We start from the raw sequence: 26,311 nt of genomic DNA on the forward strand, positions 1-26,311 counted from the left end.
TCAGAATTAACTAGCAGATATAGATTGATTTTAGAAAGTGTTTCTTTATGGCACTTTGTGCCTGCATTGTGATATCAGAGGGAGAGAAAATGAAATTCAGTTCTTAAGTTAGAGCAGTGCATACGTTGGAAGTCCTAGGCTTTTCTTAGACACGAAACAACAAAATCTAAATGAACACATATTCATAATCACAAAGGAGGAAGCAGTTCTGAAAAAAATGGTTAACTTATTTCCTGTGACACTGTCTTTGGGAATGTACAGTCCCCCTCTTACCTACTGCCTGAGCTCTATCAACACTTGATCCAATTAAGGGAGAGGGGAGTTGGTTTTTTTTTGGTTAGGTTGGTTTTTTTGTTTGGTTGGTTTTTTGCTGTGTAAAATCAGTGCCTATTATATGTGATCGTTTAAAAACTCGTAGCCTTTACTGTAGGTTAAATACATACCATGCTATTTTTGATCTACAGAGTAATTCATCAAGATTTATTTATGAGGGGAGAAGTACTATTTCTGTGGGAAAAATACTTTCCGTACAAATTTTATGCAGAAATCATACTGGTTGTCTCTGGAATCTACATGGGGAGATTGAAATGCAAATTAAATTGTGAACTGCTTAAACTCTGCATTGCATAACGATACCAAAGACTAAATATATTCAGTGCATCACTGGAACCTTTACATTTTGTTGGGTTATGTTTCCTAGTAAATTCATAAGAGATGGCAATACAGACAGGATGGTAAAGTGACAATAAAGGTTATATTGTCAACCCACAACTAGTACTGATCATGAACAGGATTCATCTATTACGGATCTAGTCTCGACACCTTTAACAACTAAGAGAAAGATATAGGTACCTCCAGCAATATCTGAGTCATCTTCTGGATGACTGTTTCTCCATTAACAGCAAGGAGACACTAGGGAGTTAGACTGCTAATTTAGAACCCCAGTACAGTGATGATATCAATTAAGGCCTTGAGCTATTTAGGGTGTCGTTAGTCTATAGTGATTATTCACAGAATAAGTTTACTGCCCTTTTATGGGGGTTCCCTAACTAATACTCCAGTACTAACCTGCTGTTGATTACGCCTTAGTACAGATGAGAGAACTGGCAGGCTTCTCTGCACTTCTCTTCAAACACACCCTGCAAGTTGTAACACGTGGGTGCTCTCTTCCATCTGTGCGGCACCACACAGTCTCTGCCTGAATTGCTGTTCTTGCATGACTACATCCTGAAAAATTGTAAAATGAAAGGGAGAAATGGAAATGAAATGTTAGTTTGTCGCCTGTAACGGTTTGCTCAATTAAATATGTTTGGGTTTGTACAAACCTAAGAGATTCTCCCCAACCATCATTCAAATCATCTGGTCCAAAGAATAGTAAAAACATTTTCTACCTACTTTGAACAGATATTGTAATTTACGTTATCCCTCTCAAATTATTGAGAGCTTGTTGTTAATTTCAGCATTAATGAAAGAAGACCTAGCATTATAAAATTGGGATTCCAGTAGGATTTTAAAATAATATTAGCAATTTACAATATTTGGCATGTCCTTAAATCACCCTGAAATTGAAGACGAAATATGGTAAATTGGGGAGTGAAATGTTTTTTGCATCTCTGGATCTTTTTGTTCCTACAGTACAATGCATGCTTTAATCATTCCACGAAGTACACTGCTACTTGGTTCTCTTTGCTTAGTACAAATGGTTGATAATTAATTCTGAGCACATTCCAGCTCAGAGAAAATTCCAAATTATATTATTCCAGCTCTGCTGAATCTCCTCAACTCCCATTTCAGTTCTGGTATTACTTTAGGGTTTATTCCTAATGTGAAAACTGAATATATGCAGGTTCTGGAACACCTGAGTTGTTACATTTTGCTTTTGCTCTCCTGGGAAAATTGCCACACATTTTAAGTTAGGGAGGCTAAAGTCAGTCAAATGTGTCTATAGTAAAACAGTCCATTTAGAGGGAATGCTAAGCACCCAGTGCTCTTTGGAAATTCAGCATAAGTTACATGTGCTTGGTACATTTCAGAATTTCATTTTCCTCAAGGAAGCAGCTCTATATATAGTTTTTAAGTGAGTGAGGAGAAATAGCTGGAACCAGATGTGGCACAACAGCCCACCTCTCCCAATAAGTATATCCCAAGAAACAAATATCGAATTATTAATTTTCTTCTCACTCCGCATTTGATTCAAAACCCATCCAAACAACTCCTTCTAACATAAGTGGGTTTGGGGTCATACAGCATATCAGGAATGGCTCCATAGCACTTGTTGGCATTAATCTGAAGTGAAGTATTTGTCTGCGGACACTAATCCTGTTTTAGATGGACTTGGCCAACAGGAAAGATTTTTCTGTGAATGTCATAGTAGAGCTTTGTATATTTTTTTTAAATTTTTCAAAATAGAAAAAGTGATTATATTTTAAAGACATAATAGGCAACTTTCCCCTCAGCAAGCCTTGGTCTTCTTTCACAGCTTCCAGACTAACAGGCAAAGGGTGTATATCCCTTTCCATGTTGCTCGTCTCTGAACAACGCACATACACACAGAGTAGAATCAAGCATGGGGTGATATTATATGATTAAGCTATTGTGAGTGAGTTTCTTGATCTGCTTTAGGGCTGGGAATGTATTTTCCTGTGAACCATCTCTGATTCTCTAAATCTAAAATCTAGGGTCTAAAAATGCTTACCCATTTTTTAAACATATCCTGCTGAAAATAGCTACAAGATTCATCAGGCAGCTTTTCCATAGAACATAGAAACTGCATGGGTTTTGATGTAGTCTTAAAATAGCTTGCATTTTCAGCCTAGAGTCAGAAGACTGTACATATTTTCTGCTAAGTCACTCTATTTCTTTTTCTTGACATAAATAGAATTTTTGGTGCTGCCTTCCAGAAGGGTTAAGTATTATATTTAATATAAATGACCATATTAGTGAGAACAAGATTAGCATGAACTCAGATTTCCATCGTTCTATGTATAATGTGTAGAGGAAGAAATAGGCTGTATGAGATTTACGAGATTTATTTTCTCTTGACCTTAAGAGCTTTGCCAAACAATCTTCTGAGGAAGCATTATAATCAGCTAGATGTAATGGTCTATTCTACAAATGAAACTGTAGATCAGAAAGCCAACATTGGCTATTCTGCAGAAGTCGGGATGGGGAGCGGGGGGGGATCCTAAACCTTGCAATTCCATTTCTGTGTAAAGAAAGAGCATACTTTATAGTATTTAGCAGGCAGTTGGTAAGTTCAAAGAGAACTCTTAATGCTATTGCTTGCACCCAGAGTATATACCTTCCCTTTTCTCAAATACAGAGATTCTCTTCAGGGATCCTTTGGTTCTCCAATAACAGAAACAAACACCTACCCACAAAGTAACTAGTTCACTTTTCAGTCTGATTATTGTTAAATCCAGCTAGCAGTAGCTGGGTCTGTTTTTTTAAGATAATCAGAGTGTATAATTTCACAGGATCCTTTTTTCTTCAGTGAAAGATACTAATTTACAGAAGTAAAATAAGAGACAGTATCCGTGTTCTTCATAGTGATACTGGTATGCATCCATAAGGTATTGCCTCTTTTCTCTTAAAATATTTGCTTTCAGTGCAAGGTGCTTTTTTTGTAGTTACCATTCTGTTAGCATGCCATGTAGCAGGTAATTATCATATGCTTCCTTCTTTCATAACTGGAAAACCTCACAGGTGGTATTCCATTCCACCTTGAAAAAATGAAAAGAGAATACTTGCTTAGAATGCCTTGGAGACTGCAATTATTATAAGTAAACTACATGTTCTTTTCTTGTTAACTATTTTGCATAGTATAGAAATTACTTTAATGCTTAAAACTGTTCAAAAAGAATTTAGAAGAGAAGTGCTACTCATGGCTGGAAAAACAGCACATCGCCTGGCCACATACTTTTGCAGAGCATATACTCTGCCTCTCAGTCATGCAGTTGCATGACACAGGCAAGATAGTGTTTTTATTGAGAGAAGTGTCATGACCTGATGTTCGTTGCTATATTTCATTCATTTCCCATGGGGATTTGCTACAGAATTTTTAAACATTTAGCTAATGACTATTACCTGCAGGCAGTATTTAGTATTTAGTGCTTGTACACTTAGCATTAATTTTAGGTCTGATTACCTTTTAGTTAAAAATTAGTGTTAGAAAAGCATGAAGATATCCCAATAGAAAGCTACTATAGGTAAGGTTTTAACCTATTCCATTCGTGAAGTATGGTAAATGAAAGCTAAGAGGATTTATAAAGGTGATTTTTTTCATCTATATTATAAATGGAAAACTAATTTTGGGTAGTATTGAAGAACAATAGTTTTTGAAATGCAGCAGTTCTGAAGGTGACTTTATGAAAAGATGGATTTATATTTAATATAAATTAAACTATTAGGGTTAGCATTCTCATTGTAATATTTGGTGATGTGAATTAACTGTAAAGATTGTTGACACTCTGAATACTTTAAGTAATGCTATTCTTCATCAGCCGCAATCTTTGTCAAGTGTGTAAGAGGTGTGGTTTATGAAGCCAAGGAAAGCTTTAATCTCTATTATCACACTGCTTGCTTTAGTCTTTTTCCTTCAGTTCAGCTTTTTTGAAGATCCCTTCCACATTTTTCTTCTTCTCCTTAACTGTAATTAGTTTAAATTATTAGTTCATTTCATAGGAATTAGTGCCTTTCATCCTGCAATTATGCTACTGTCCTTTCTAGCCTCCTACAAATTTATAATGTTTTAATAAACCAGAAAAAACAGTTCTTCCCCTCCAAGCATGTGAAAAGTAGGGAACACATGCAAATAATTTAAGAACATACAGAAGGGATTGATAGTTCCACATCAGTCTTAAGTTTACTGGGACACATACTGCTAGCATTGTTGGGGAAGGAAAATTATACTCTTTCTATATGTGTGTCTTCTTGTGCAAGGAATTATCTAATCATTTCTTTTCATCTTTGAAGGACTAGATTGATAACGTATCTGTTCAGAGAGTATCAGCCACCAGCTGTCCCAAATACAAGCCCTGAAACCTATGCCAGCTGGCTTTGAGAAAAGAATGTTTCATTACAATTGGCACATAAGGATACAGAAATCAAAGAAAAGTCATCAAAATCCAGGAACTAGTCAAAATACATAATATAGGCATTCCACGTGTACCTGAAAAGCAGATTTGATGTTACATTTATGCTACTTGTTTTGCATACTGTGATAAACACTAAATTCTGGGTGCTGTAGAGAGGTGGCATTATAATCTGCTGGAGCTAATGTCCCTTATACTAAAAATTTGCCTTTGGGCCTTCATTTTTTGTATATCCCTGCAAATCATGTTTATTCATGGTGTTTTTAGGTGCTTCCCTACACACTACACAGTCATGGGTCATATCAGGCTCATGGGGACTGTATTAGTCTATGCAAGTTGTGAAATAATTTTCATGACATTTAATTACAAAATTACGTTTTCATTTGTAGACTCAATGAATACCAATCTGTTTAGCTCTAATAAGAAGAGGGAAAAAAACAGCAAAAAGAAATTTGCAGTGAAATCTCATATCATGTTACAACTAGTTTCAGTTTTCCTAAAGTCAGGAGGGGTGTTAAAAACTCCGTTATACCATCAGTGATCTCTGCCTCTGATAATGCTGATTAATTAACACTTTCTAATACTTTCATAGTGGCTATATATGTTACTGAGAAACACAGCTTAATTATGTTACAGAAAAGCATAAATATATAGGTCTGTTTCCAATAAAGAGTGTGTGTATGTGTTTACAGTAGGATTTGGATAGGTTTTGCAGTCCTAAAAACCCCTCCTCAGTTCCTGCAACTTTGGTGGTGACTACAGACTAGATGCCTCTCTCTTAATCCCTTAGGTGCCTAATTCATCTCTTCTTGCCATGCTCAACATTACCTTAATCTAAGATCTTTGGCTTATCATTTATCACTTAAAAACGATCCCAAAATAGGAATTTAGAAACTAAGCAGCCCTTCTGATAAACACTAGCAAGATTATATTTCCCAGAAAACAAAGATATGGCCCCTTCTTTTTACAGGGTGCATGGGTGCAGCATGAGGCAGCATCCTTTCTTACATATGAAGCATACCAAAGAGGGCAGTAAGGATGAGTCCTAGTTTTTAGCTCCTGGGGTTGGTGTCCAGAAGCCAGTGCCCTGTCCTCCCAGCTGACTACACTGATAGGCTCTGAGTATCTTCTTTCTTTCTGGCTCCATGATGCCTGTATCCCTGGATGCTCAGTAAGGCACATTAAACAGCAACAGTAAGGGAAGCTTTTCTCCATTAGCCAGCCTTCACCTATGAGATGCAAGACAGGATTTCAAACCTTTTCACAGTTCCTCCCTGCTTGGGTGAGTGTTGTGATTATTTTACAAAGCAGGGGAAGTTACACCACCGTGCCCTCCTCTAAAAGACAAGATTGATCTCCTTGCTGTTTCCAGGCAAGGTACATTTCCCATTCCCTGTAGGAAGGGTAGTGATTTCCACAGACAAGGTTATTGACTCCAGTCTGGGCTGAGTGCTAAAGTCTTTTATTAAACCTAGCCCTTGTAGTTTCGTTTTCTACCCAGCTCCACTGTTGACAGGAAACTGGACTGCAGTAGGAGTTACCTGCAAGGTCCTAAGCTTTATGTAAGAGGAAGAATGTACATGCCTGTCAGGAAATGTCCCACCCAATTTCAAAAAAAGAGTAAAGTAGGAATGATACATTTGTTTGGAGGCGAATCAGAATGAGTGAGCAGCTCAAATCTATAGCCACAGGTAGGCAAAATCTTCTCCAGTCTTCCTCTACCCTACCTTTATTCACAGACTTCTTTCATAATTTTATTATTTTTGACTGATTTTCTCATCTGCACCCACGCCCAGGAAGATCAAAGACCCAGCAATGACAAACAGTGAAGGTAAAGGCAACAAAATGAACTAAACTGCTGCTTCATGATCATGTAGAAGACAGGAGGAAGAGAGTGGAGGAAGAAGGCCATTGATACTTTCACAGCCAGGAGAAAAGAGAGTTCCGATGAAGCAAAGTGTATCAGGGAAGTAGGCCATTAATTTCTTCTGAGGAAGCGCATTCGCTCTGCATGATGGACTGCTAGCTCCTACCCACTATGTCCTAAGAAATTACTCATCATTGTTTCATATCTCCCTACCACTAGGGAAAAGCTTTGAGATTTAAAAATATTGCACTGTGGGTGAAGTTCAGAGTTGAGGGAATTGTTTCATTTACAGCTGGATTCAGCTCCTCTCTTTAATTTTCTGAAAGACAGGTTAAGCGTCAAGTAACTCCATCATCATTTTGTCCTTAGACCCTATGTCAGGAACATACTACTGACAGCAAAAGTCTTCAGCACTTGCACCTCATCCTTCCAGTCCCAATTCCACTCAGTTTTCTTACAAGGTAGTTCAACAGCCCTTTTTTGGTTTTCATGGAACTGAAACCAATACCCATCTCAAGTTTCTGAAATACCTATAGCCCCTCATTGTACTTCTGAAGCGCCTCCAGGGAAAAAAGGGAGAGAGAAATTAGGGCATGGCTCTGTGAAACAATGCACAGCAACGTTTCTCAAGCCAAGGAACATAAATGCATATCCAGGCAGGTGGAAAAAAAAAATCTATTTCTCAGCACAGAAATGTCTTTATTATGCTTTCAGTTTTCTACTCACTTCAATAATTTCAATTAAAAGTTATATTTCTTATTTTATGTTTTGTACAGTCAGCTGAAGTTCTAAAACTAAATCTATTTACCCATAAGGTTCAACCAAAGGATTGAGGTATGGACATTATTATTATCACCTAGGTATGGAGAAAAATCAAATTAAAATGTTTGATACTGCTCTATGGTATCATTTTCCCCTTAAAAGCTAAACAGGACAAACAACATAAAGCAACAGTCCCATCCCTGCTGATACATAAATACACAAGATCCTTTGCATATCAACACAAAATAGAAATGCTTATTTTGCAACCTATCATTAGCCTAATTTTATAGATAGGCAATCTGAGGCAGTGGCAAAAGCATCAGGAAGTTACCAGTTTCCATACTGAGATGAAGCAAAAGTTGAAAGAAGATTTAAGAGTTCTGCACCAGCTCTGATGTTCTGTCTGCTAAGTTGCAGTGCCTTACAGCTGTTGGCAGCAGAAGAAAAATGCTGTTCTGAAGGCACTTTGTCCTGTACATCCTGGAAATCGCAGGTTACAACTTTTTTGGCCTTTTTTTCATATTTTTGATTTCTAATGGAAGTATTTTGGGGAGACTTAATTTCAATGCAACATAACTTTTGTCCTTTGATCACTACCATGAAGCGGCAAGAAAAGCAGTCAAATGTATTTAATTGAAGAATATTCTCTCTGTGCATGTATCAGGAGGCCCTCACACTGTACCGCATTGCAGCTAGAAGGAAAAAAAGGGAGTAGAAGCAGCTATTTTCAAGACATCTGTCGGGCACCAGCTACTCTGGAACTCCAGCTTCCTAAAACTTGGTTTAGATGAAGTGCCTTACTACAGCTTTCTCCATCTTGGTTTCAGTTGTTCACTTCAGTTCAGTTTAATGGCTTGGAGTTTACCCTAACAAGCAGTCAACATGTATACTCCATTGAGATTTTCAATTAATTCATATATTTGTTTTTCTTCTTACTGAAATCATTAGTGCATTGAAAACAAATTTAAGTAAATATACTTTTCTAGTTTCAGTTCAAATGATTCACTGTTGTTTAGCCATTAGCATTTTCACTTTGAGTTTTAGAAGAATTGGCTATTGTTGCCGTAAGGAAAAAAAAAAAAAAAAAAAAAGGACATTATTTTCTGTTTGTTTCTGGTAGTAAATTCTCAGTTTCAATTCAAATCATTCATTTCTCAGAAACAAGGTTCCAGCTAATACTGTTATTTTTTTTGTTCCCCAAATCGTCTCTGTCTGTGCCTGGACATCTTATATCGCATAAGTAATTTCTATAGGATACTGTTACAATTGAGTTACAATCTACTGGCAACAAACCAAAAAGACCCATAGTTGTACTAGATTTCTTTGAATGGCATGTTGAAGAAAAGGCCCTTAAAAATTGGTATCCTGACCATTTGTTCCAGATTTGGTTATGTCAGTTAAGCTCACATTTCTGCAAACCAGGAGGGTAAATACACTTACATGTTACAAATTCTGCATGCCTTCCCTGACTTAAGTGCCACCTAGGCAGGTTTGCACGTGCAAAAGCACTGTGTTAGCACATCCCAATTCAATATGAAAGACAGGACATAGAATGTAGCCAGTATACATATAAAAAGTAAGGTTCGAAAACAATGGAGCATTTCTTGCAGTTATGCTGAAGTGATTCTGACTTCAATTCAAACATACGTATATATCAATTGAAAGAAACTGATGGATATTAGCATCTGATTATAATACGTACACCTTTTAGGCAAAATATTTATAAGAAATTTGAGGTCTTTTAAAACTGACGTTAAATAGATACATCAATCTTTCACTTCTATTTTGCTTTATGTGTCTTTTTTGTCTATAGCAGTCTGATCTATTACTGAGTAGCATACTTTTTATCAGCTAATAGCTATATTAACATCACAGTAAGCAGTAGTGCAAAAACACATTTCTATGAGTAAAATGGCTATTTGACTGAAATGCATGGCTTTAAAGAGGAAAAAAGTTTTTATTTCATAAGAAAGATTTAACTACAAGAGGAAGGAAGCCTAGAAGCACAGGCTGAGGAAGCATCCTAACTCCAGGATTCACAGAAGGCAGTGAAGAGCAAGTGACCATAGGAGAGACAGGGATCCAGAGGGCTGACTTTGTAGCTCTTGATTAGGGCAGTCATGCAAATTGTGGAAAGATAAGGATCATGTTCCTGCTGCAGTTAATATTCAGTTACTTATACAAAGCTATGCGATTTCATATACAGAGAGGGGTTGCTCTAGCAGGAGCTTTCACACACTACTGTTACCCCATCATTGATGCCCAGAAGCCTGATGAGTAGGGTACGTACCTGGTGATCACAGACTTGTCCTTCTTCCCATTCAGGAGAGATTTTGAAACAGGCCTCTTGCTCCACGGGTGAGCTCCCTCATTACCTGCCTTGCTTTAGATTATGACCCACTAGCCACAGCCTGCTCCTCACTGGTTTTCTGCCCAAGGCCTCCTGGTGAGGCATGGCGCAACATCTCCGGGATATCAGTGGGAGCAGCATTTCCCAACGCTTGACAACAGATGAACAACGTAACATCCCAAGGCATTTTAACAGCACTTAAGTCCCTACAAGCCAAGCAGCTGCTGAAGAACCACTTGGTGCATCTCAGTGGCACCTGAATGCTGACGTTGGGTGCCTGAAGGCAAATTTCACCCCAGAGCGTGAAGCATTCACTGCATCTTCAATAATGTGAGATACTCTCTTTCTCCTAATGGAGTATTCTACTTTGAATACGTGATCTCAGTTTAAGCTTACATTAATTTAGCAGGCCGAAATGTGAGTCACTCAAGACCTAATTCATGAGTGGGCAAGGCTTTCCTCTTTTAGCAGTTTCTGTAAGAAGGACAGGGCTGAGAATTAGGAACAACTTCCACTACCCAGTGATAGCTATCCACTGCATACCTGTCACAGCTCTGAATCCCTGCCCACGCTTAATTCCCTGCACCTACTTCCTGTGTCGAATGGGGACAATAACACTTCCTAATCCCTCATGGATCTTGCAAAAACAAATTGTTTAAGAGGTGCTTAGATCTGGACACAAAGAGGTATCTTAAGTTAAAAAATTAATTGTGGTTAGATTTAATTCCTTCAAAGATTTCTTGAATGCTTATTCTTCAAAAAGTTGCCAATCCAGGACTGCTCTGAGAAGAGGCAGAGAGGACATATGTATGCGCTTCAGTGTCACATGTGGAACGTCACAAAGACCAAGAAGTAGAAGTGGTAGGACTGATCCCATGAAGCCCAGCAAAAGATCATTGGATCAGATCATTCAGCAACTACAAAACTGTATTTTCAATGAATTTGAAGCTTTCTGTGTTGGCAAAACAGCAAAAAAAGTTGTTGCTCTTAAGTTGACAAGTATCTGAAATCACTTCACAAAACATTACAAATCTGACTTTTCAAATGACTCGGTTTGCAGATGTTAACATATAATTTAAAAAAAAAAAAGATTAGTGAAACCAATCAGTAATGAATATAACTTGCTGTCATTTGACAGCTTCTTTTTATTAAAATTACCACTAAATATCTTAGTTGGAATTAAATATATCTAAAATTTCAACTTCTTCTGTATTAATAAAAGGTATGGTATTAGGGTTCATGAACATTTTAGTGATGATGTCTGAACTAATTACATGAGATGCACTATGAATCCATCATATCAAGATCAAATGCAAATCTGGTTAGTTTCCTCCTTTTGGTCATTGTTGTGACTGTGCCTATAATTATAATATCTTTCCACACCAAGAAGATCAGAGGGAAAAATATATCCCATGTGGATCTAAACAGTAGTTTTTTAAACTTCATTTAATAGTAACTTCAGCCTCAGGCTCAACAAAGCTAACAAGACTACTGCTGAGGTTGCTCTGTGTTAATTCTGTAAAGTTTCGTTAGATACAAATGGTTGCTGAGGGTTTTATACATGTTTGCCAGCCTAGTAGCTTTAAACAATTCAATCACCTTCAGTCTAATGAATCTTTAATTTGTTGTTTTACTATAAAGGAAAATGACTCATCAGGTGGGAGATTTTGATTCATGAGTCTGCCTATAAAACTGTCTCTTGGTACTGAACATAGTGTAAACATTACTGTTCCCTTTAAAAATAATTTCCTGTAGTAATCATCAAAATGCTGCAATGTTGTTAGCACAAATTGAAGTTTTAAGTTATTACTGTAGAGTACTGTGATATTTTTCATAAAGGTCTGAAATAACAGTATTCTTATTTGCAGACTTAGTATGAAACAACACGAAGATTGTGAGGAATTATATTTTCTTTCAATTCTGTTGCTTCATTTTTCTTCATTTTTCTATGGAGAAATGTGCATTTACTTGAATGTATAGGGAATATGGAGAGGGGGGCAGATATTTCTAGAGGCTGCTGCAAGCCTCTGGCATGGATGCAGTTCAGACACTGAAGCCCCTGGAGGAAAAGTGCAGTTCAGAGCTTCTGATTTAGGCCTCTAAAGGTTTGAGTGGTTTTGTGGTACCCTGATAGACTACACTTATACAGCCAGATATAAATTTAACCATAACGACACCAAAAGAGTGGAGGGGAGGTGGCTATTCCTTGGTACCTGCTAGAAGGAGATACTTCCAAGCCTCACCTCTATGTCTGAACATGGGAAGATGCAGTTTTCACAGCCTGTGCATGCAAATGTGCCCATCCTAAGGCTGTCATGTAGCCTTACAAACAAATAGTTTCTTAAGATTCCGGCAAACACATACAGTCTGTTTACAGTCCTTAGTCTTTTTTTCCTTTTTTTTACTAGTGACCACTGTTAATGGAAAACATGCAGTGCATCTGGAGGAAGTGTTTAGGTGAAGAACTGTTCCCCAGGAACCTGGTGTGTTTATGTGGCGTAACCCAGCATTCGAGCATCAGTCTCTCAGTAGAGAAGAGCTGCGTTTACTCAGCATGCCTCCTACTTCCAGCATTGGGTTGTGATATCGCAGTCCTTTAGAAAAACAGTATCAGTTACTTTTGACCTCTCCAGAAAAATGAAAAGAAGTTGTGTTTCAATACCTCAGTTAAATGGCCAGTGAAACTGGGCTGTAGATTGAGGCTAGTCTGGAGTTATCGGAAAGCACAGGAATGACTCCATGAAGAGTTTTCTACCACATAAAATTTTTTACCGCAGTATTTTTCAAATGGCTACGCAGAGTCAGGTACTAATACCAGAACCTCAGCTAACTTCTGTTGGGGCACTAAGAGGGACACAGCTGCACTAAAGTTCCTGGGACTGCCCTGCTCTAAATAATAGACCTGCTCAGCACAGTATTTACGATTTGCTGGTTCTACTTGTATAATCAATTCACTTCTTCATTCCAGTACTGTTCTTTTTATTCCCCATCCTGTTCCTATTTCTATTTCTACTTCTCTCTGTTTACTTGTCAATTATACTGTATTAGAACATCAATACAACTCATTTTAATTGCCTTTCTAATGCACATATTCATCAAGTAGGTGCCACAGGTGCCACAGAATCTCTGTTCAGCTGCTCCTTAACTTTGCTTTAATTGCAGAAATGCCTAAGTTTTGGCTAAAACATGGAGTCCTTGCCCCCACCAACCACGTGAAGCAGTATTCCTGAGTTAAACACAGCCAAGTTTCAGAGGTGTGCTCTGAGCCTGGCCAACTCATGCAGCTTATACAAAGGACTTCTACCACAATCCCTACAATAGTTTTCTGGTGCACAGTGGGCACAGTTTCAGAAGACTGGTTGGCACCGTGCTGCCTGCTGTTCCCTGAGCCATTCTCAGGGAAAAAATATGTGGCAGTGGGGTGCTGGCATGGCCTCTTGCAGATTCCTTTTTGCCATGGTCCACTTTTTAAGTTCTAAAATTAAATGTTTTAGCACGTTTAGATCCTTACATGATGTTCAACTGATGTGTTCCTTTCTTGGTACAGCTGTTAGCTTCAGGGTCTCCTAAACACTAGACGTTAACGATAACAAGCGAGACTCAGTTTTCACCTTGCAGTGCAACATATATTCGCTCAGACTTCTCTTTCCTCCACACTTCGTCATTCCTTTTCTTCCTAGCACTATGTGTGTGTCATCTTTTAAGATTAACCTTAAAACTTTTCCATAAACCACAACCAAACAAGAAGAGGAGAAATACCTCAAAACAAAATGATACAAGGCTTATTTTGTTGTTTATTAAGCTTTATGGATGCTCACTGCCATCATCCCAAATGGAGGACACTCTCTTGTCTGTGTAATTCCTCTTCTATCTATGTCTATTCTTCCCTCAACTAATGCTAGACTTCTAGCAAAATATTAGCAATGCCATCTATAGCATCAAGGTACACCATGATAAATGTATGTCCTCTACTGTTTAACATTTGATTTAAAAAAATGTGAAGGTTTTCAAATAGCATTTGCATAAGCCTCCGGTTTATTTAAAAGCTCGTGATAACAGTCATCCACAGTGATTCTAGTATTCTGATCATGTCTAAGTTCCGTTTTATTGTGTTTTGCTCTAGTAGCCAGGAGGATGATCCCTAATACCGGATTATTTACATAATGTCTGTTGCAATGACAGATAAGATACAAGAAAAAAACATCTGTCTTTTCATTTTAAAGTACTGCCTTTTGTTATTTACCTATAGTATAGTGGAGAGAGAACAGCACAAACTGTACCTGAGAAGCAGAAAAGTACACAGAATAATTCCAAAACAAATTTAGTTGATTAAATGCAGTACATTAAAACCAGACATTTTAATGTTGACATTTTAGTATTGTTAATGAAAGGCCCAGCTATTGATCTTTGCTTGGGCAACTGTCTATTGAATCCACTGGACTTAAATTCAGAAAAGTGTAGCCTAATGAATTTCAAGTAATAATTGCTGTACAAGGTAACTGCAAAATTTGCATAGCAAAGCTCCTCTGAGAGAAATTTATGAGATTTCTACATCAATCTGAATGTGCAAAGGCTTGCAATTCAGCATGATACGAGTTATTAACCTCACTTGAATAAAGAAGGAAAATAATATTATATTTTGTTTAACCTCTGCAGCTTCAGAATTCCAAAGTTATAGGGCTCTATGAATAGATCAGAACAGTAAAAACTTAGAGATTTTTCCCAGTTATCTCATTATGTGAAGCAATGTAGCTCTCTCTATGAGGGGAGCTACTAGTTAGAATGATCACATAGAAAAAATAAATTCATGAAATAAAAATACTGGATCATTTCATTAAAATGATTATTATTTAATTCTAGTTACTGAACATATTTGTTCCTTTCTCCTGACTCCTTGATGTGCACCCTGAATGAAGCTACTGTGGGATACGAATGGGCAGCCAGGCAAACCCATCTTTGCCCTAATGCCTCACTATTGGAGCAGCTTCTTGAAGGGCTTGGGTGCTGGGACTTGTCAGAGACTGAAACCTTGACTATATGAACTATCACAATTCCTACCTTCCTTCTTTTCTCCTAAGCAGTGGACAGACATTGACTTGTTCCTGTCCACCAGCTCTTTGTCACTACGCCTCTGTTGGAGGATGCCAGCTGCTTGCTGTCAGAGCTAGCACTGTAGTTCAGTGAGCTCTTCCTGATCTGCCGCAGGCAAAAATCAGTCAGGTTAGCTTACACAATGTGAACTGTGGTCTGAGCTAACTGAGGTGGTTTTGCCTGAAAGAGGTTAGGAGGTGTTCACGTGCGCTGCTCTGACGTCTCTGCTCTGAGGCTACAGCATCTAGCATGATGAGCCGCTTGAGCACCTTCTGCCAACACAACTGGATTCAGAAAAGGGGTCTGCAGCTTCACGCTTTTATAATCAGTGAAGCAGCCTTCCTCATCATCAGTTATTGATTTTCAGGGTTTAGTCACAGCTGGAAAAGTTTAAAACAGCTTCTCATTATGATGAGTGCTTTAAAAATAATGAATATTTAGATTTTTGTTATTTACAAACAAGGTCATTTACATTTTTACGGTACTACTGTATTTGCATTAGCATTACTTTACTAAGAGATCTTTCTGATTCAAATCAAGATGCTGATACTGTTGGTTCCTCTCCACATTAAGTACTCCTTCTCATTAACTCAAAATCTTTACTGAATACATTTAAATGAGGAAAGAAATAAAAAATCCTACTTTAAGGAAGGAAGTGAAAGTTCTTACTGACTTCTGTGGACCAAGATTTGAATGCAGAATTAAGCTGATGATCGCAAATTTGAAAAAACATTGTCAAAAGAATGCAGGAATGTCCTGCAACTCTATTTTCTATAAAGTTTTTCCTGATCCTTTTTTTATAAAATATTTATGGACAGCAAACTATGGAAACACACTTAAAAAAATTTATTCAGAGCATTGCAACCAATATTTTAATCCTCAGTTTTGAAGGTGAAGAATCTCTTGTGCCACAGTTTAAGAAGTGACTTCCACAAACCTTTGCTTGTATACCAAATATGTGCATTTAAGTACTAAAATTTCTATTTCTATTTGGTATTTGATCAAAACTGTTTTCCCTTGCCCCACTGTTCATTCAGTGGACAGCTACCGAGACAAAGACATTGAACATTTTTGCAACAAGGGAATATGAGACAGCAAAGCAGCTTGTGGTTCTGCAACATTGATCCTTGGTATTGCTGGTATAAGCCACATTTTTAATAATACCAGTATGAGCTGTACATAACATCATGTGAATTTTCATCAAACAGAACATAAAATATTCTGTTCCATTACTGTGGAAACTAAGAATAAAGCCAAGAGGTAAAGAATCCAGAGATGCATCCTTATCCTGAGTCCAGAGAAAAGGATTTCCACATTCGCTTTTGCATGTGACAGTAATGCCAACCTGTGACTAATGGGAATCCATAATACACGAGCCAATACTGTGCTAAGAAAATATGTTGGGTATTTTTTAATTTCTTCTTTTGAATGCCTTTGTATTTTTATTACCAGTTAATATTAAGAAAGACAACGCATCTACTTGAAGTTTTACCGAGTCATAATAGTAGGATGCAGATCAGTACAGTACCCTCAAGAGTAATTCATCTTATACTGTATCTGTTTCCCTTCCTAGTAATTTCAAAGACATTAAACTATTACCACACTGATTTTTATGAAATTCAGATCCTGAGGAGGGTTTTTGCATAACTAAAAAGAAAAATTTAATCCCTACTTTCCTGCAAATACACAGGGCCTATTGGGAGAGAAGTACGGGAACATTCGAATACCGGGAGAAGTTGAGTCAGCAGAATTTGAAATGATCCTTGATGCTGCTGTAGAGGCCAAGCTAGAGACAAGGATTTTAGAAGAGTGGTACTGCAGGGATGAGAATGCGGTGCCACCAGCATATTACCTCAGACCAAAATCTGAAATGCTGAAGAACTACCAGAATACGGTAAGTCATAGCCACCTCCTTACAAAATTCTTCTCTATCAATTACAGTGGCTGGCAGTCCACACTGTAATTGGGGGCCAGGCACTTGCTGCTGTCTCTGAATTCAATTCTACAGCCCTGTCCACACCTGAGCGTCTGGTGCTGTGATGCTCCTTTCCCATACGTGATGAAGGGACCAGCTGCGAAACACCAAGGAACACAAGGGGTCGTGACTCTTGCCTTGATGCGCACTCTGATAACAGCTAGAGCAAGTGGATTGTAGTCATTCATGACCTGTTGGGGCTAGTGGGACAGTTGCACAGATTTCTCTTCCCTTCCCTGATGTTGGAATAGGGAGAGCTCAGGTTCTCCTGCCCTGATATTGTGCTTTTGCTAGATTTCAGTGAACGGGATTTGCAGAGGAAATACACATTTTCCCTTCTATCCCCATACAAGAAAGCTCTTTAACAGTCAAACAAGTGCTTAGTGCTGTCCTGAGCCAGATCTCATACTTCTAACTTATTAACTGTGTTCTAACAGAAGATTTTTGAACACTGTTAATTATCATTTTTAAAACAGGCATTTCTCTTTAACTGATGACAATAAAAGCTGTATACTACCCAGGACTCAGTTCTACCCACCTACACATCCTATATACCTAAGGACAGATTTCAGTGTACAAAAAATGAAGTCCTTAACAGAGTATTCACTTCATTTTGAGTCCATACTGTATTATACAAGAAAATGAAATTAAACCATTATACCACATTCACTTATCGTGTAGCAGAATCTTTTCTCTGTTGCATGAAAAAACATTGAAAACGTGAAAAACATAGACACGGAAAGAGTTTTAATGAGTTGAAGAAGTATAATGTGGCTAATTCTAAAGTGTTGATCACAAGGGAGAAAGCAAGTTTTGTAACTTTGCATTACGCATTTGCTAATGCCCACAGTATCCCTTTGAATAAAGCTTGGCTTTTTTGTTATTAAAACTTTGTACCTTTCCTCAAGCTACTGATACACAGGAGTAAGTAAAAAGATGTTCATAACTTAAAGCTAACATAGAGTTACACATCTCATAAACTTACAGAAAGTAATAAAAGATACACAGCTCTGAACGTGTCAAGAAAGAGTTGCTAGGGAGCTTATCCTGCAAGCTTTTCTTTTTCCTATTACACCCTCCAGGAAAACTGGAGACCCCAACACTTCACCTGCAGTAAGTAATGCTGCAGTGACTACCAGCTGCCTTAGAGAAACCTCCATCGTGGCATCTGTGAGATACCATCTGAAAAGGATTAGTGAATTTATATTAGAGTCCCCCTCTAATGACAGTGAGATTACTGTTACTGTAGTAATGAATGAACGAAAGTAAAGTCAGATATAATCCCATATTTTTCAAATATGGTAGCTAACATGAGGTGCTTAATTACAGGTACCAGGAACCTCATTTTCAGTTTTGAGATCCAAGTTTAAATTATTATTATTATTATTATTACTTCTCATTAAAGGAGCTATAATTTTAGCAGTATTACTGCTGCTTTATTATCATTATTTCAGGCTTGGTTCTCAAAACCCTCTTTCTATAAACATGTTACTGGTCTTATTCTTGAAAAATATTCCATTAGCTGCCTACAGTAGGAATTCAGAAAATACTCAAAAGTAGCTAACTTTTCTAATTCTAAAGTGGAATACATTATGATTATCTTCAGTATGAAAAGTTGAACTCTATTTATTTTTAGTCTATGTGTTTCTCTGGTACCATGTTATTTATGACCTTGAATATTAGACTTTTACTTTCTGAAGTTGTAGATGTGTGTATTACAACTATTGTTTAACTATGGATATTTTTAAAAGGTGGAATCTTCTTCAAACTCTATGAATGAGAACAAATGGCAAGATATATCAGAAGAGATTAAGAAGATTTTTAAGACTGCTGTGAAATTGCTGTATGAGAAAGGAAAAATGAAACACAGCCAAGCAAAGAGATACCTTTCCTCTGGTAAAGTTCAGACTAACTATTTCTATATATTCATTTATTATCTTTCTCTCAACCTTTCCACAAACATGAAAATATATTTCTGTCGGCATTTCTCATATAATTCAAGAGCAAAAAAACTATTCATTGTGCTTGCTTGAGACCAAAAACCATACGAAAGCACCCAGCGATTTTTCTGTGCTTTTTCTGTTTTTTATAGAAAACAGATGCAATCATTTAGGAGTCTGCATGTTGGGGGTGGGGGATGTTCTTGAACTGTTTATAAAGAAAAGATAACAGAGACTCTGTGTTCTCTTTTCATCCTCAGCTATTGAAGATGAACTTGATTTTGCCTTGGGTAAACAAACACCAGCTTTCCTAAAGAAGTGTGTTTGCTACATTCGGAAAATTGCCAACATTGAGCGTTTCGTTAAAATTCCAGAGATGGGAAAATACATGGACGTGGTACATACAGCCGGGAAGTTTCTACGAGATCCCGAAGCCCATGAGAAACTGATCAAGCTCAGGGATGAATTCATTCCTACCATTGTCGCATCATCCAATCTGAGAGTGTACACGTCCGTCACTCACTGTGACATGAAACTGGGCTACTCCCAAGAAGTGGAGAACCATTACATTGAAGGACTTGGTAAACAGTTCTATGAAGACATGATTGATATAATCCAAGCAACAGTGCAGCAGAATTTTGACACCGAGACAGACTTGCTGTACGATGAAGTTCTTCAACACTCATCACTATGTAAAACGTACTCCACTTTTTATGAATATAGATGTGAGGCATTAAACATAATTCACAAGTACGTTCTACCTAGCAAAATAGGGCACATTAACCCTCTTATAATATACGGAGGACCATGCACAGGGAAGACTCTTTTATTAGCCGAAGTGGCGAAGAAGGTAAATAAATAACTTTACATAATATGGTGATGTTAGGATTATTAGTGTGTAAGGGCCAACTTAGTTCTCATTCTTCCTGTTGTCAACAGATCTGATGTCAGCCCTCAATATATAAAATAAAAATAATAAAAAGTATATTCTGCATATTATTGTACACATATTCAGAAAAAGACTTACCTTTCAATAATAACATGTCTGTATGATGTGCTTAGCCAGAACAACAATACTTTATCAAAGCTCTTAAAAACCTAATACAAATCAATATATTTTTGAATTAACAACATGTATTTTAGAAGGATCTCTTTCCCTCTTGTTCCACTGAGGTCCTATGAATCTGGAACCTTCTAAACATCATATGCTGGTTTTAGTCTTATTCACAAATACAGCATGTCTTTCCAAGTCATGCCATCTTACGTTCTCATCAGAAATTATTCTGGAATTAGTTCTGATACACTTGCTACAAATACACTTGCTACAAATCTATCTGTAATAACCTGGAAAAATATCTGTACTCATTTATCTGACATACGCTGTTTAAGTCATTGAGCTGAGTACTACAGGGAGATGAGTGAAGCACTGTGCAAGGCAGGACCAGATGCAGAAAAAGACCAAGCTGGCATCTCTAAGCCTAATTCTCCAGCTGGGAGTTCCAACTTTGAGTTCCCTGCAGGGTGCTCAGAGAATTTAGCACAGTGGGGTGGGAAACAGCCGTATCAGCCAGGAGGAAATGGAGAAGGGAACAATAATGTTTAAAATCCCATCTTTTTCCCAAATGTGACTTCTTATAGATTCACATTAGTTGCGTATATGAAATTGGGATTTGGAACTCAAGACCTCATTTCAGATCTGAGTACATAAGTTAACCTAGAGACTCTGCTTATGCTTTTTTTTTAAAATATTCTGTAATAGCTTAAAGTGAGGTGAAAAGACTTAGCAAGTAAGAGAACGGAGTGTGTTAGCCCGCACAGACTGAGAGGTTTTAAAGCCACATTCCTCACTTGCTTATAGTATGCTAACCAAAAAAACAGCAAGAGATACTTTTTACCCCTTGCGGCACTGTTTAAGACCAAAAGTCACAGGCATGCCAAGACGGAGCGTACTTCTGTGGTCCAGGAATTAAGGTAACCTGCTAGTAAAGGGCAATCTGTACTCTGATCCTTGTCCTCAAAAACCATCAGGGCGTGCATTTATACTCCGCTGTGAATCAATGTTAAACAAGTTTAGGTGGCAAGCTGGTCTACTTGGCCAAGGATGGCATTGCTTAGTGTCTAAGGAAGCTTATTAATAAGAGAATCTACCTACTGACTTTTAGAAATGAGACACAGATTTTGCAAAGAGCACCCTGGGATTTATGGACTACATTCTACTCATGTCCCCTTAGACGTAAGCCTTTTTGTGGATCTGGGTCTTAGTGTTTTGGGATATTACCTGTGCTAAACAAAGATGACATATGACACAAATTTCATTCAGTGCACATAAATTAAACCAGCCTTGAACTCTGCCAGTGAAAGCATTTCCATTCAGCCAGTAACATTTAAAAATATTTATTTATATATAGGCAATCACTATTTATAAACTCTGTTACTGTGCTTCATTTAGATATTAACTGAATTATGCTCTATATTCTAGTCCTATTCCTGGTTGCAAGAAGAGATGGGACCAGATTCTGACCCTGTGGTAGTTATAAGATTTTTGGGATCCACCGAAACAAGTACAGATCTGAAGAATATACTTCAAAGCATCTGTGAACAATTAGCAGTCAACTATCGTTGCCTCGTACAAAGTTACCCAAAAAAGATTCATGACCTTCGGGACTTGTTCATCAATCTCTTGAATGAGTCGTCATTCCACAGGCCGCTGGTGATAATATTCGATGCCCTAGAACAGCTAACAGATAATGATGATGGTAGGAAGCTCTGGTGGCTTCCCATTCACCTTCCCCGTTCAGTACGGATAATTTTGTCAACACTGCCAAACAAGCATGGGATCCTGCAAAAACTGAGGTGCCTTATTCACGAAGAAGACAACTACATTGAATTGACTGCAAGGGACAGAAAGATGTGTAGCCAAGTACTGAAACATCAGCTACTGCGAGTTAAAAGAAAAGTAACATCAGGGCAACAAATCTATGTCAATGAAGCATTCTCCAAGTGCACGCTGCCTATGTTTGTGAACTTAACCTTCAGAGAGGTCAGGAACTGGAGATCTCACAAAGATGTGGATGAGTCATCCCTCTGTGTCACTGTCCATGAAAGCATAGAGCAGTTGTTTTGGTCACTGGAAAACAAGTGTGGATCAAGACTATTGTCAAGAGCACTTGGCTACATCACTATGTCCAAATCTGGCCTGAGTGAAATGGAACTGGAAGATATTTTAGCCCTTGACAACAGTGTTATGTATGAACTGAGTGAGAGTGTCAGAGAAAGTAACCCACTGAGAATTCCATATATATACATTGCAAGGCTTAAGGAGGGCTTACAGGGGTACTTGATAGAGCGACAGGTGAAAAATGTAACGCTGCTTCTTTGGGCAAATAGGCACTTGCAACTAATTGCCCAGAAATTGTACCTGCATAATGAAGAAGATTTACATGAAATGCACACAGTCATGGCAGAGTATTTCCTTGGTGTTTGGTCAGGTGGACGAAGAAAACCTTTTTACAGCAATGACCAATATCTGAATGGTTGTCCTGACCATGACAGTAGAGGCCTGAATGAGGATGAAAAGCACTGCATGGATCAGACTGCTTTTGACAGGCAGGCACCTGATCAGCCATGGGTCTTTCAGTGTAATCCATTAGAGCCTGATATCTTTTTTATCAATCACAGAAAAATGACAGAGCTTATTCATCACTTGACAAGATGTGGAAGAACAGATGATCTTCTGTACGGAGTCATTATGAACTTCAGCTGGCTGTACACCATGATTAGAATAGGGCAGTTTGATAAAGCACTTTCTGACATAGAACTGGCTTACACCTACTCGCAAGAAAAGGAGCTGAAATTTCTGGCCAGTACCCTCCGCAGTATAAAGTTCAAAGTAGTAAAATACCCAGGTTCACTCTCCGCTGAATTGCAGCAGAGACTTCTCCCAGTAGTAAGTTCATTGCCTAAACTCAGACATCTCCTCCTAGAATGTGACAAGGACGGACCCAAGTACTGCTCTATCGTCCCTTTGCATTCCTCCATGGATGTGACTTACAGCCCCGAGCGCCTGCCGCTCTCATCCAGCTACATGCACGTCACTGAGATTTTGCCTACTTTTAATCCCAGCACAATTATTGCTGCTTTAGAAAATGGCTCCATCAGCACTTGGGATGTAGAGACCCGCCAGTTACTAAGGCAGATTACAACAGCTCCATCTGTTATCTTAGGGATGAAGCTCACTAGTGATGAAAAGTATCTTGTAGTGGCTACAACAAAAAACACTCTTTTGATATACGATAACATAAATTCCTGTCTTCTGTCTGAGGTGGAAATTAAGGGGTCAAAACATTGTGGAATTGGGGGAGGGTCCAGTTTTATAAATGGATTTACGTTATCAGTCAACCATGCGCTTGCTTGGCTAGAGGCCAGCAAAGACGTTACAGTAATAGATCTGCTTTACGGTTGGCCTCTCTATCACTTCCACTGCTGGTACGAAGTGACCTGCGTGCAGTGTTCTCCAGATGGAGTTTATGCGTTCTGCGGCCAGTATTTGAACACCGCAACCATTTTTCACTTGGGCAGCGGAGAGAAGCTGGCCACCGTGACCTCTGAATTTTCTGGTGGATTTGTGAAATTCCTTCTCATTCTTGACACAGCCCAAGAAATGGTGATGGTGGACAACGAGGGTAGCCTCTCTGTTTGGAATATGGAGGAAATCACGAATCCCCAGCTTACGGATGACTTTGACTGCAGGAGAGAAGACAGTGAAGTTGTCAGCATAGAGCTTTCTGAAGACCAAAGTGCAATTTTAATTTGTAAGGCTCTCAGCATTGAACTTCTTGACACTCACATGTGGAAGGTGGCTGAAAAGTTTAGAGCTAAACACAATGAGCGCTTTATATCTGCCGTGTTGTCCAAAAATGGCAACTGTATAATTGCTTCAATGGAAAATACCTCAGCCATTTTTGTTTGGAGAAGAGATACGGGACAGTGTATGGCAAGCTTACAGGAAATCTCAGGAACTATAGTCAGGCTAATTAAATCAAATCATCATAACATGCTGCTATCCTTATCCACCAGTGGTGTCCTTTCTATTTGGGATATAGACATCATAACTGCTATGTCCAATATTGACAAATCTGGCAAGCCTATCCAAAGACTGGTGTTGCCAGCCAGAGGTGAATTAATATACACATTGGATGGGTCAGATTCTGTCCATAAGTGGAACTTCAGCACCGGATTTATTGAAGCGGTATTCAAGCATGAAGGTATTGTTGAAAACTGTGTGCTGACCTCTTCTGGAGAGATAATGGTTACATCAGATGATAAATGCAGCCAGTATGTATGGCACACTGTTAGTGGCGAAAATATCTTTCGCATTAATGGACAAAAAATCTCAGAGCTAATGATTACTCATAACGATCAATTTGTAGTCTCTCTCTGCGAGCAAAATGCATCCAGAGTTTGGCGACTGGCTACAGGACATAGGGTTTGCAATATTTTAGTTGCCTTACAGAACGCATTTATAACAACTGCAAATACATTTGTAGTCGGAGTGGCGAAGAATAAAGTGTTGGCAGTGAGTCTCTGGACAGGCAGTATAACCAAGAAGTTTTGCTGTGATGATGGTGCAAACATTGTGGATATTAAGCTGATACCAGACTGCCCAGATATTATAGTATTTATAACATCTACTGAAACTGTGAACATCTGGAGCCTAACAGAGGAAGTCATCTGCAGACGCGTACAATTGCCTACCAATTTCTTAAAAAATTTAGAAGACTTTGAAATGTCCCCAAATGGGAAGCTAGGAATTATAACTCGTGGTGATGAGAACATCAATGTGCTTGATTTATACAGTGGAAAACTTCGCGTGGTTCATGCTCCAGGTGTCATCTGGCGGCAGAGGCTGTCTCGGGATGGCCGCTATCTTGTGTACATCTGTTTTCGCAGTGAAGAAGATGATGACAATGGTGCGGTCTCTAGTTTAATAGTAATGAGGCTAGCGGATGGCAAAAACATTGGTGCCTGTTCTCTTTATAAAACTCCCACTTTTCTTGCACTCTCACAGAGACATTTAAATATTATTATTGGATTTGATGACGGAAGTATAGGTACTTACACTGTAGTGGATCGAGTCGACGCTGCACTGAAAATCAAAATTGCTACTTCAAACAGCCGTCAGATTTTCAACAACACAACACAAGTGATTAGGCCAAAATGTCACAATTATAGCTTCAAAGTGACTGCAGACTGCATTTGGAGGGAATCAACGGAAGTATTTGCAAGGGATAGCCCCATTACAGTTACAGAGCCTGAGGTGAGTGAAGCAACACCAACCAAAAAACACAACTATTGCTATGAGAAGGTGTGCTCAGCCATAGATTGCAGAGGACACAGTTTTGGTGCTGACAACTGAGTAACCATCTGGACTAGCTTATCTGAATAATAGTATACATGCATAGATTTGTCTTCTGAATTCACGTAAAAAGCAGTGCATTTCTTGGAAGACAGACAGAAACAGCAGAGGGCAGGCCAGCTGTTTTTTCCTCGACAAATATTCTTACATTTATGTAAACAAAAAAAGCAAACATAAAGCAAATGGGCTGCAGGGTTTTTTAAATTTCGGAATACAAGGTTCAGTCCAGGATTTCACCAGGGCCTTGATTAAAAATTTCTAGCAATACTATCAAAATTCTTATATTATTACAGAAGTTAGGTGATCTTATCTGGGATTGACAAACTGTTTTAACTAGAACTAAAGCTCCGCATGATCGGTGAGAAGAGTCAGACCACTATTTTATATACCAAGTCGCCTAGATGGGTCTATAGCTAACAGCCAACTTTATACCCACTTGCAAAAATGTGTTTTTCTGCTTGATGGTGCAATGACAAGATGTCACCTGCCAACCTGGAACACTTGATACATTCCATCATCATTTAAAAAATACCTACTTTTTTTTTTCAATTGGGATTAATCTTTGGGTTGAAAGGAGTAGGTGCCAGTCAGCTACAAACACATCAACATGTGAGCTGATAAGTATTTGTTCACCTCAATGAATGGACTAAAAAGAATTTTTTTTTTAATTGCATGCAGGGATTTCAGGTTTCTGTATTGTGATAAAAATGATAAAAACCTAGGTCATAAAAGGAATAGGGTTTGGGGTTTTATTTGTGGTTTGGGGAATTTTTTTGTCTTCACAGTGTGTATTAGTACAGTAATGAAAACTTTTTCAA

General features: G+C 38.3%; 1 protein-coding gene across 1 annotated transcript in view; it reads left to right on the forward strand.

Moving 5' to 3' along the window:
* NWD2 (NACHT and WD repeat domain containing 2) overlaps positions 1 to 25,493 on the forward strand; it is a 56,224-nt gene extending 30,731 nt beyond the window's left edge. Inside the window, exons 4-7 of the mRNA XM_075150542.1 lie at positions 16,854 to 17,057; positions 18,890 to 19,034; positions 19,339 to 19,928; positions 21,558 to 25,493. Coding sequence (XP_075006643.1) covers positions 16,854 to 17,057; positions 18,890 to 19,034; positions 19,339 to 19,928; positions 21,558 to 25,493 — 4,875 coding nt within the window. The remainder of the gene's footprint in view (positions 1 to 16,853; positions 17,058 to 18,889; positions 19,035 to 19,338; positions 19,929 to 21,557) is intronic.
* Positions 25,494 to 26,311: the final 818 nt, after the last annotated feature.

This window comes from Calonectris borealis, chromosome 4, assembly GCF_964195595.1.
Source record: "Calonectris borealis chromosome 4, bCalBor7.hap1.2, whole genome shotgun sequence".
NCBI lineage: Eukaryota > Metazoa > Chordata > Aves > Procellariiformes > Procellariidae > Calonectris > Calonectris borealis.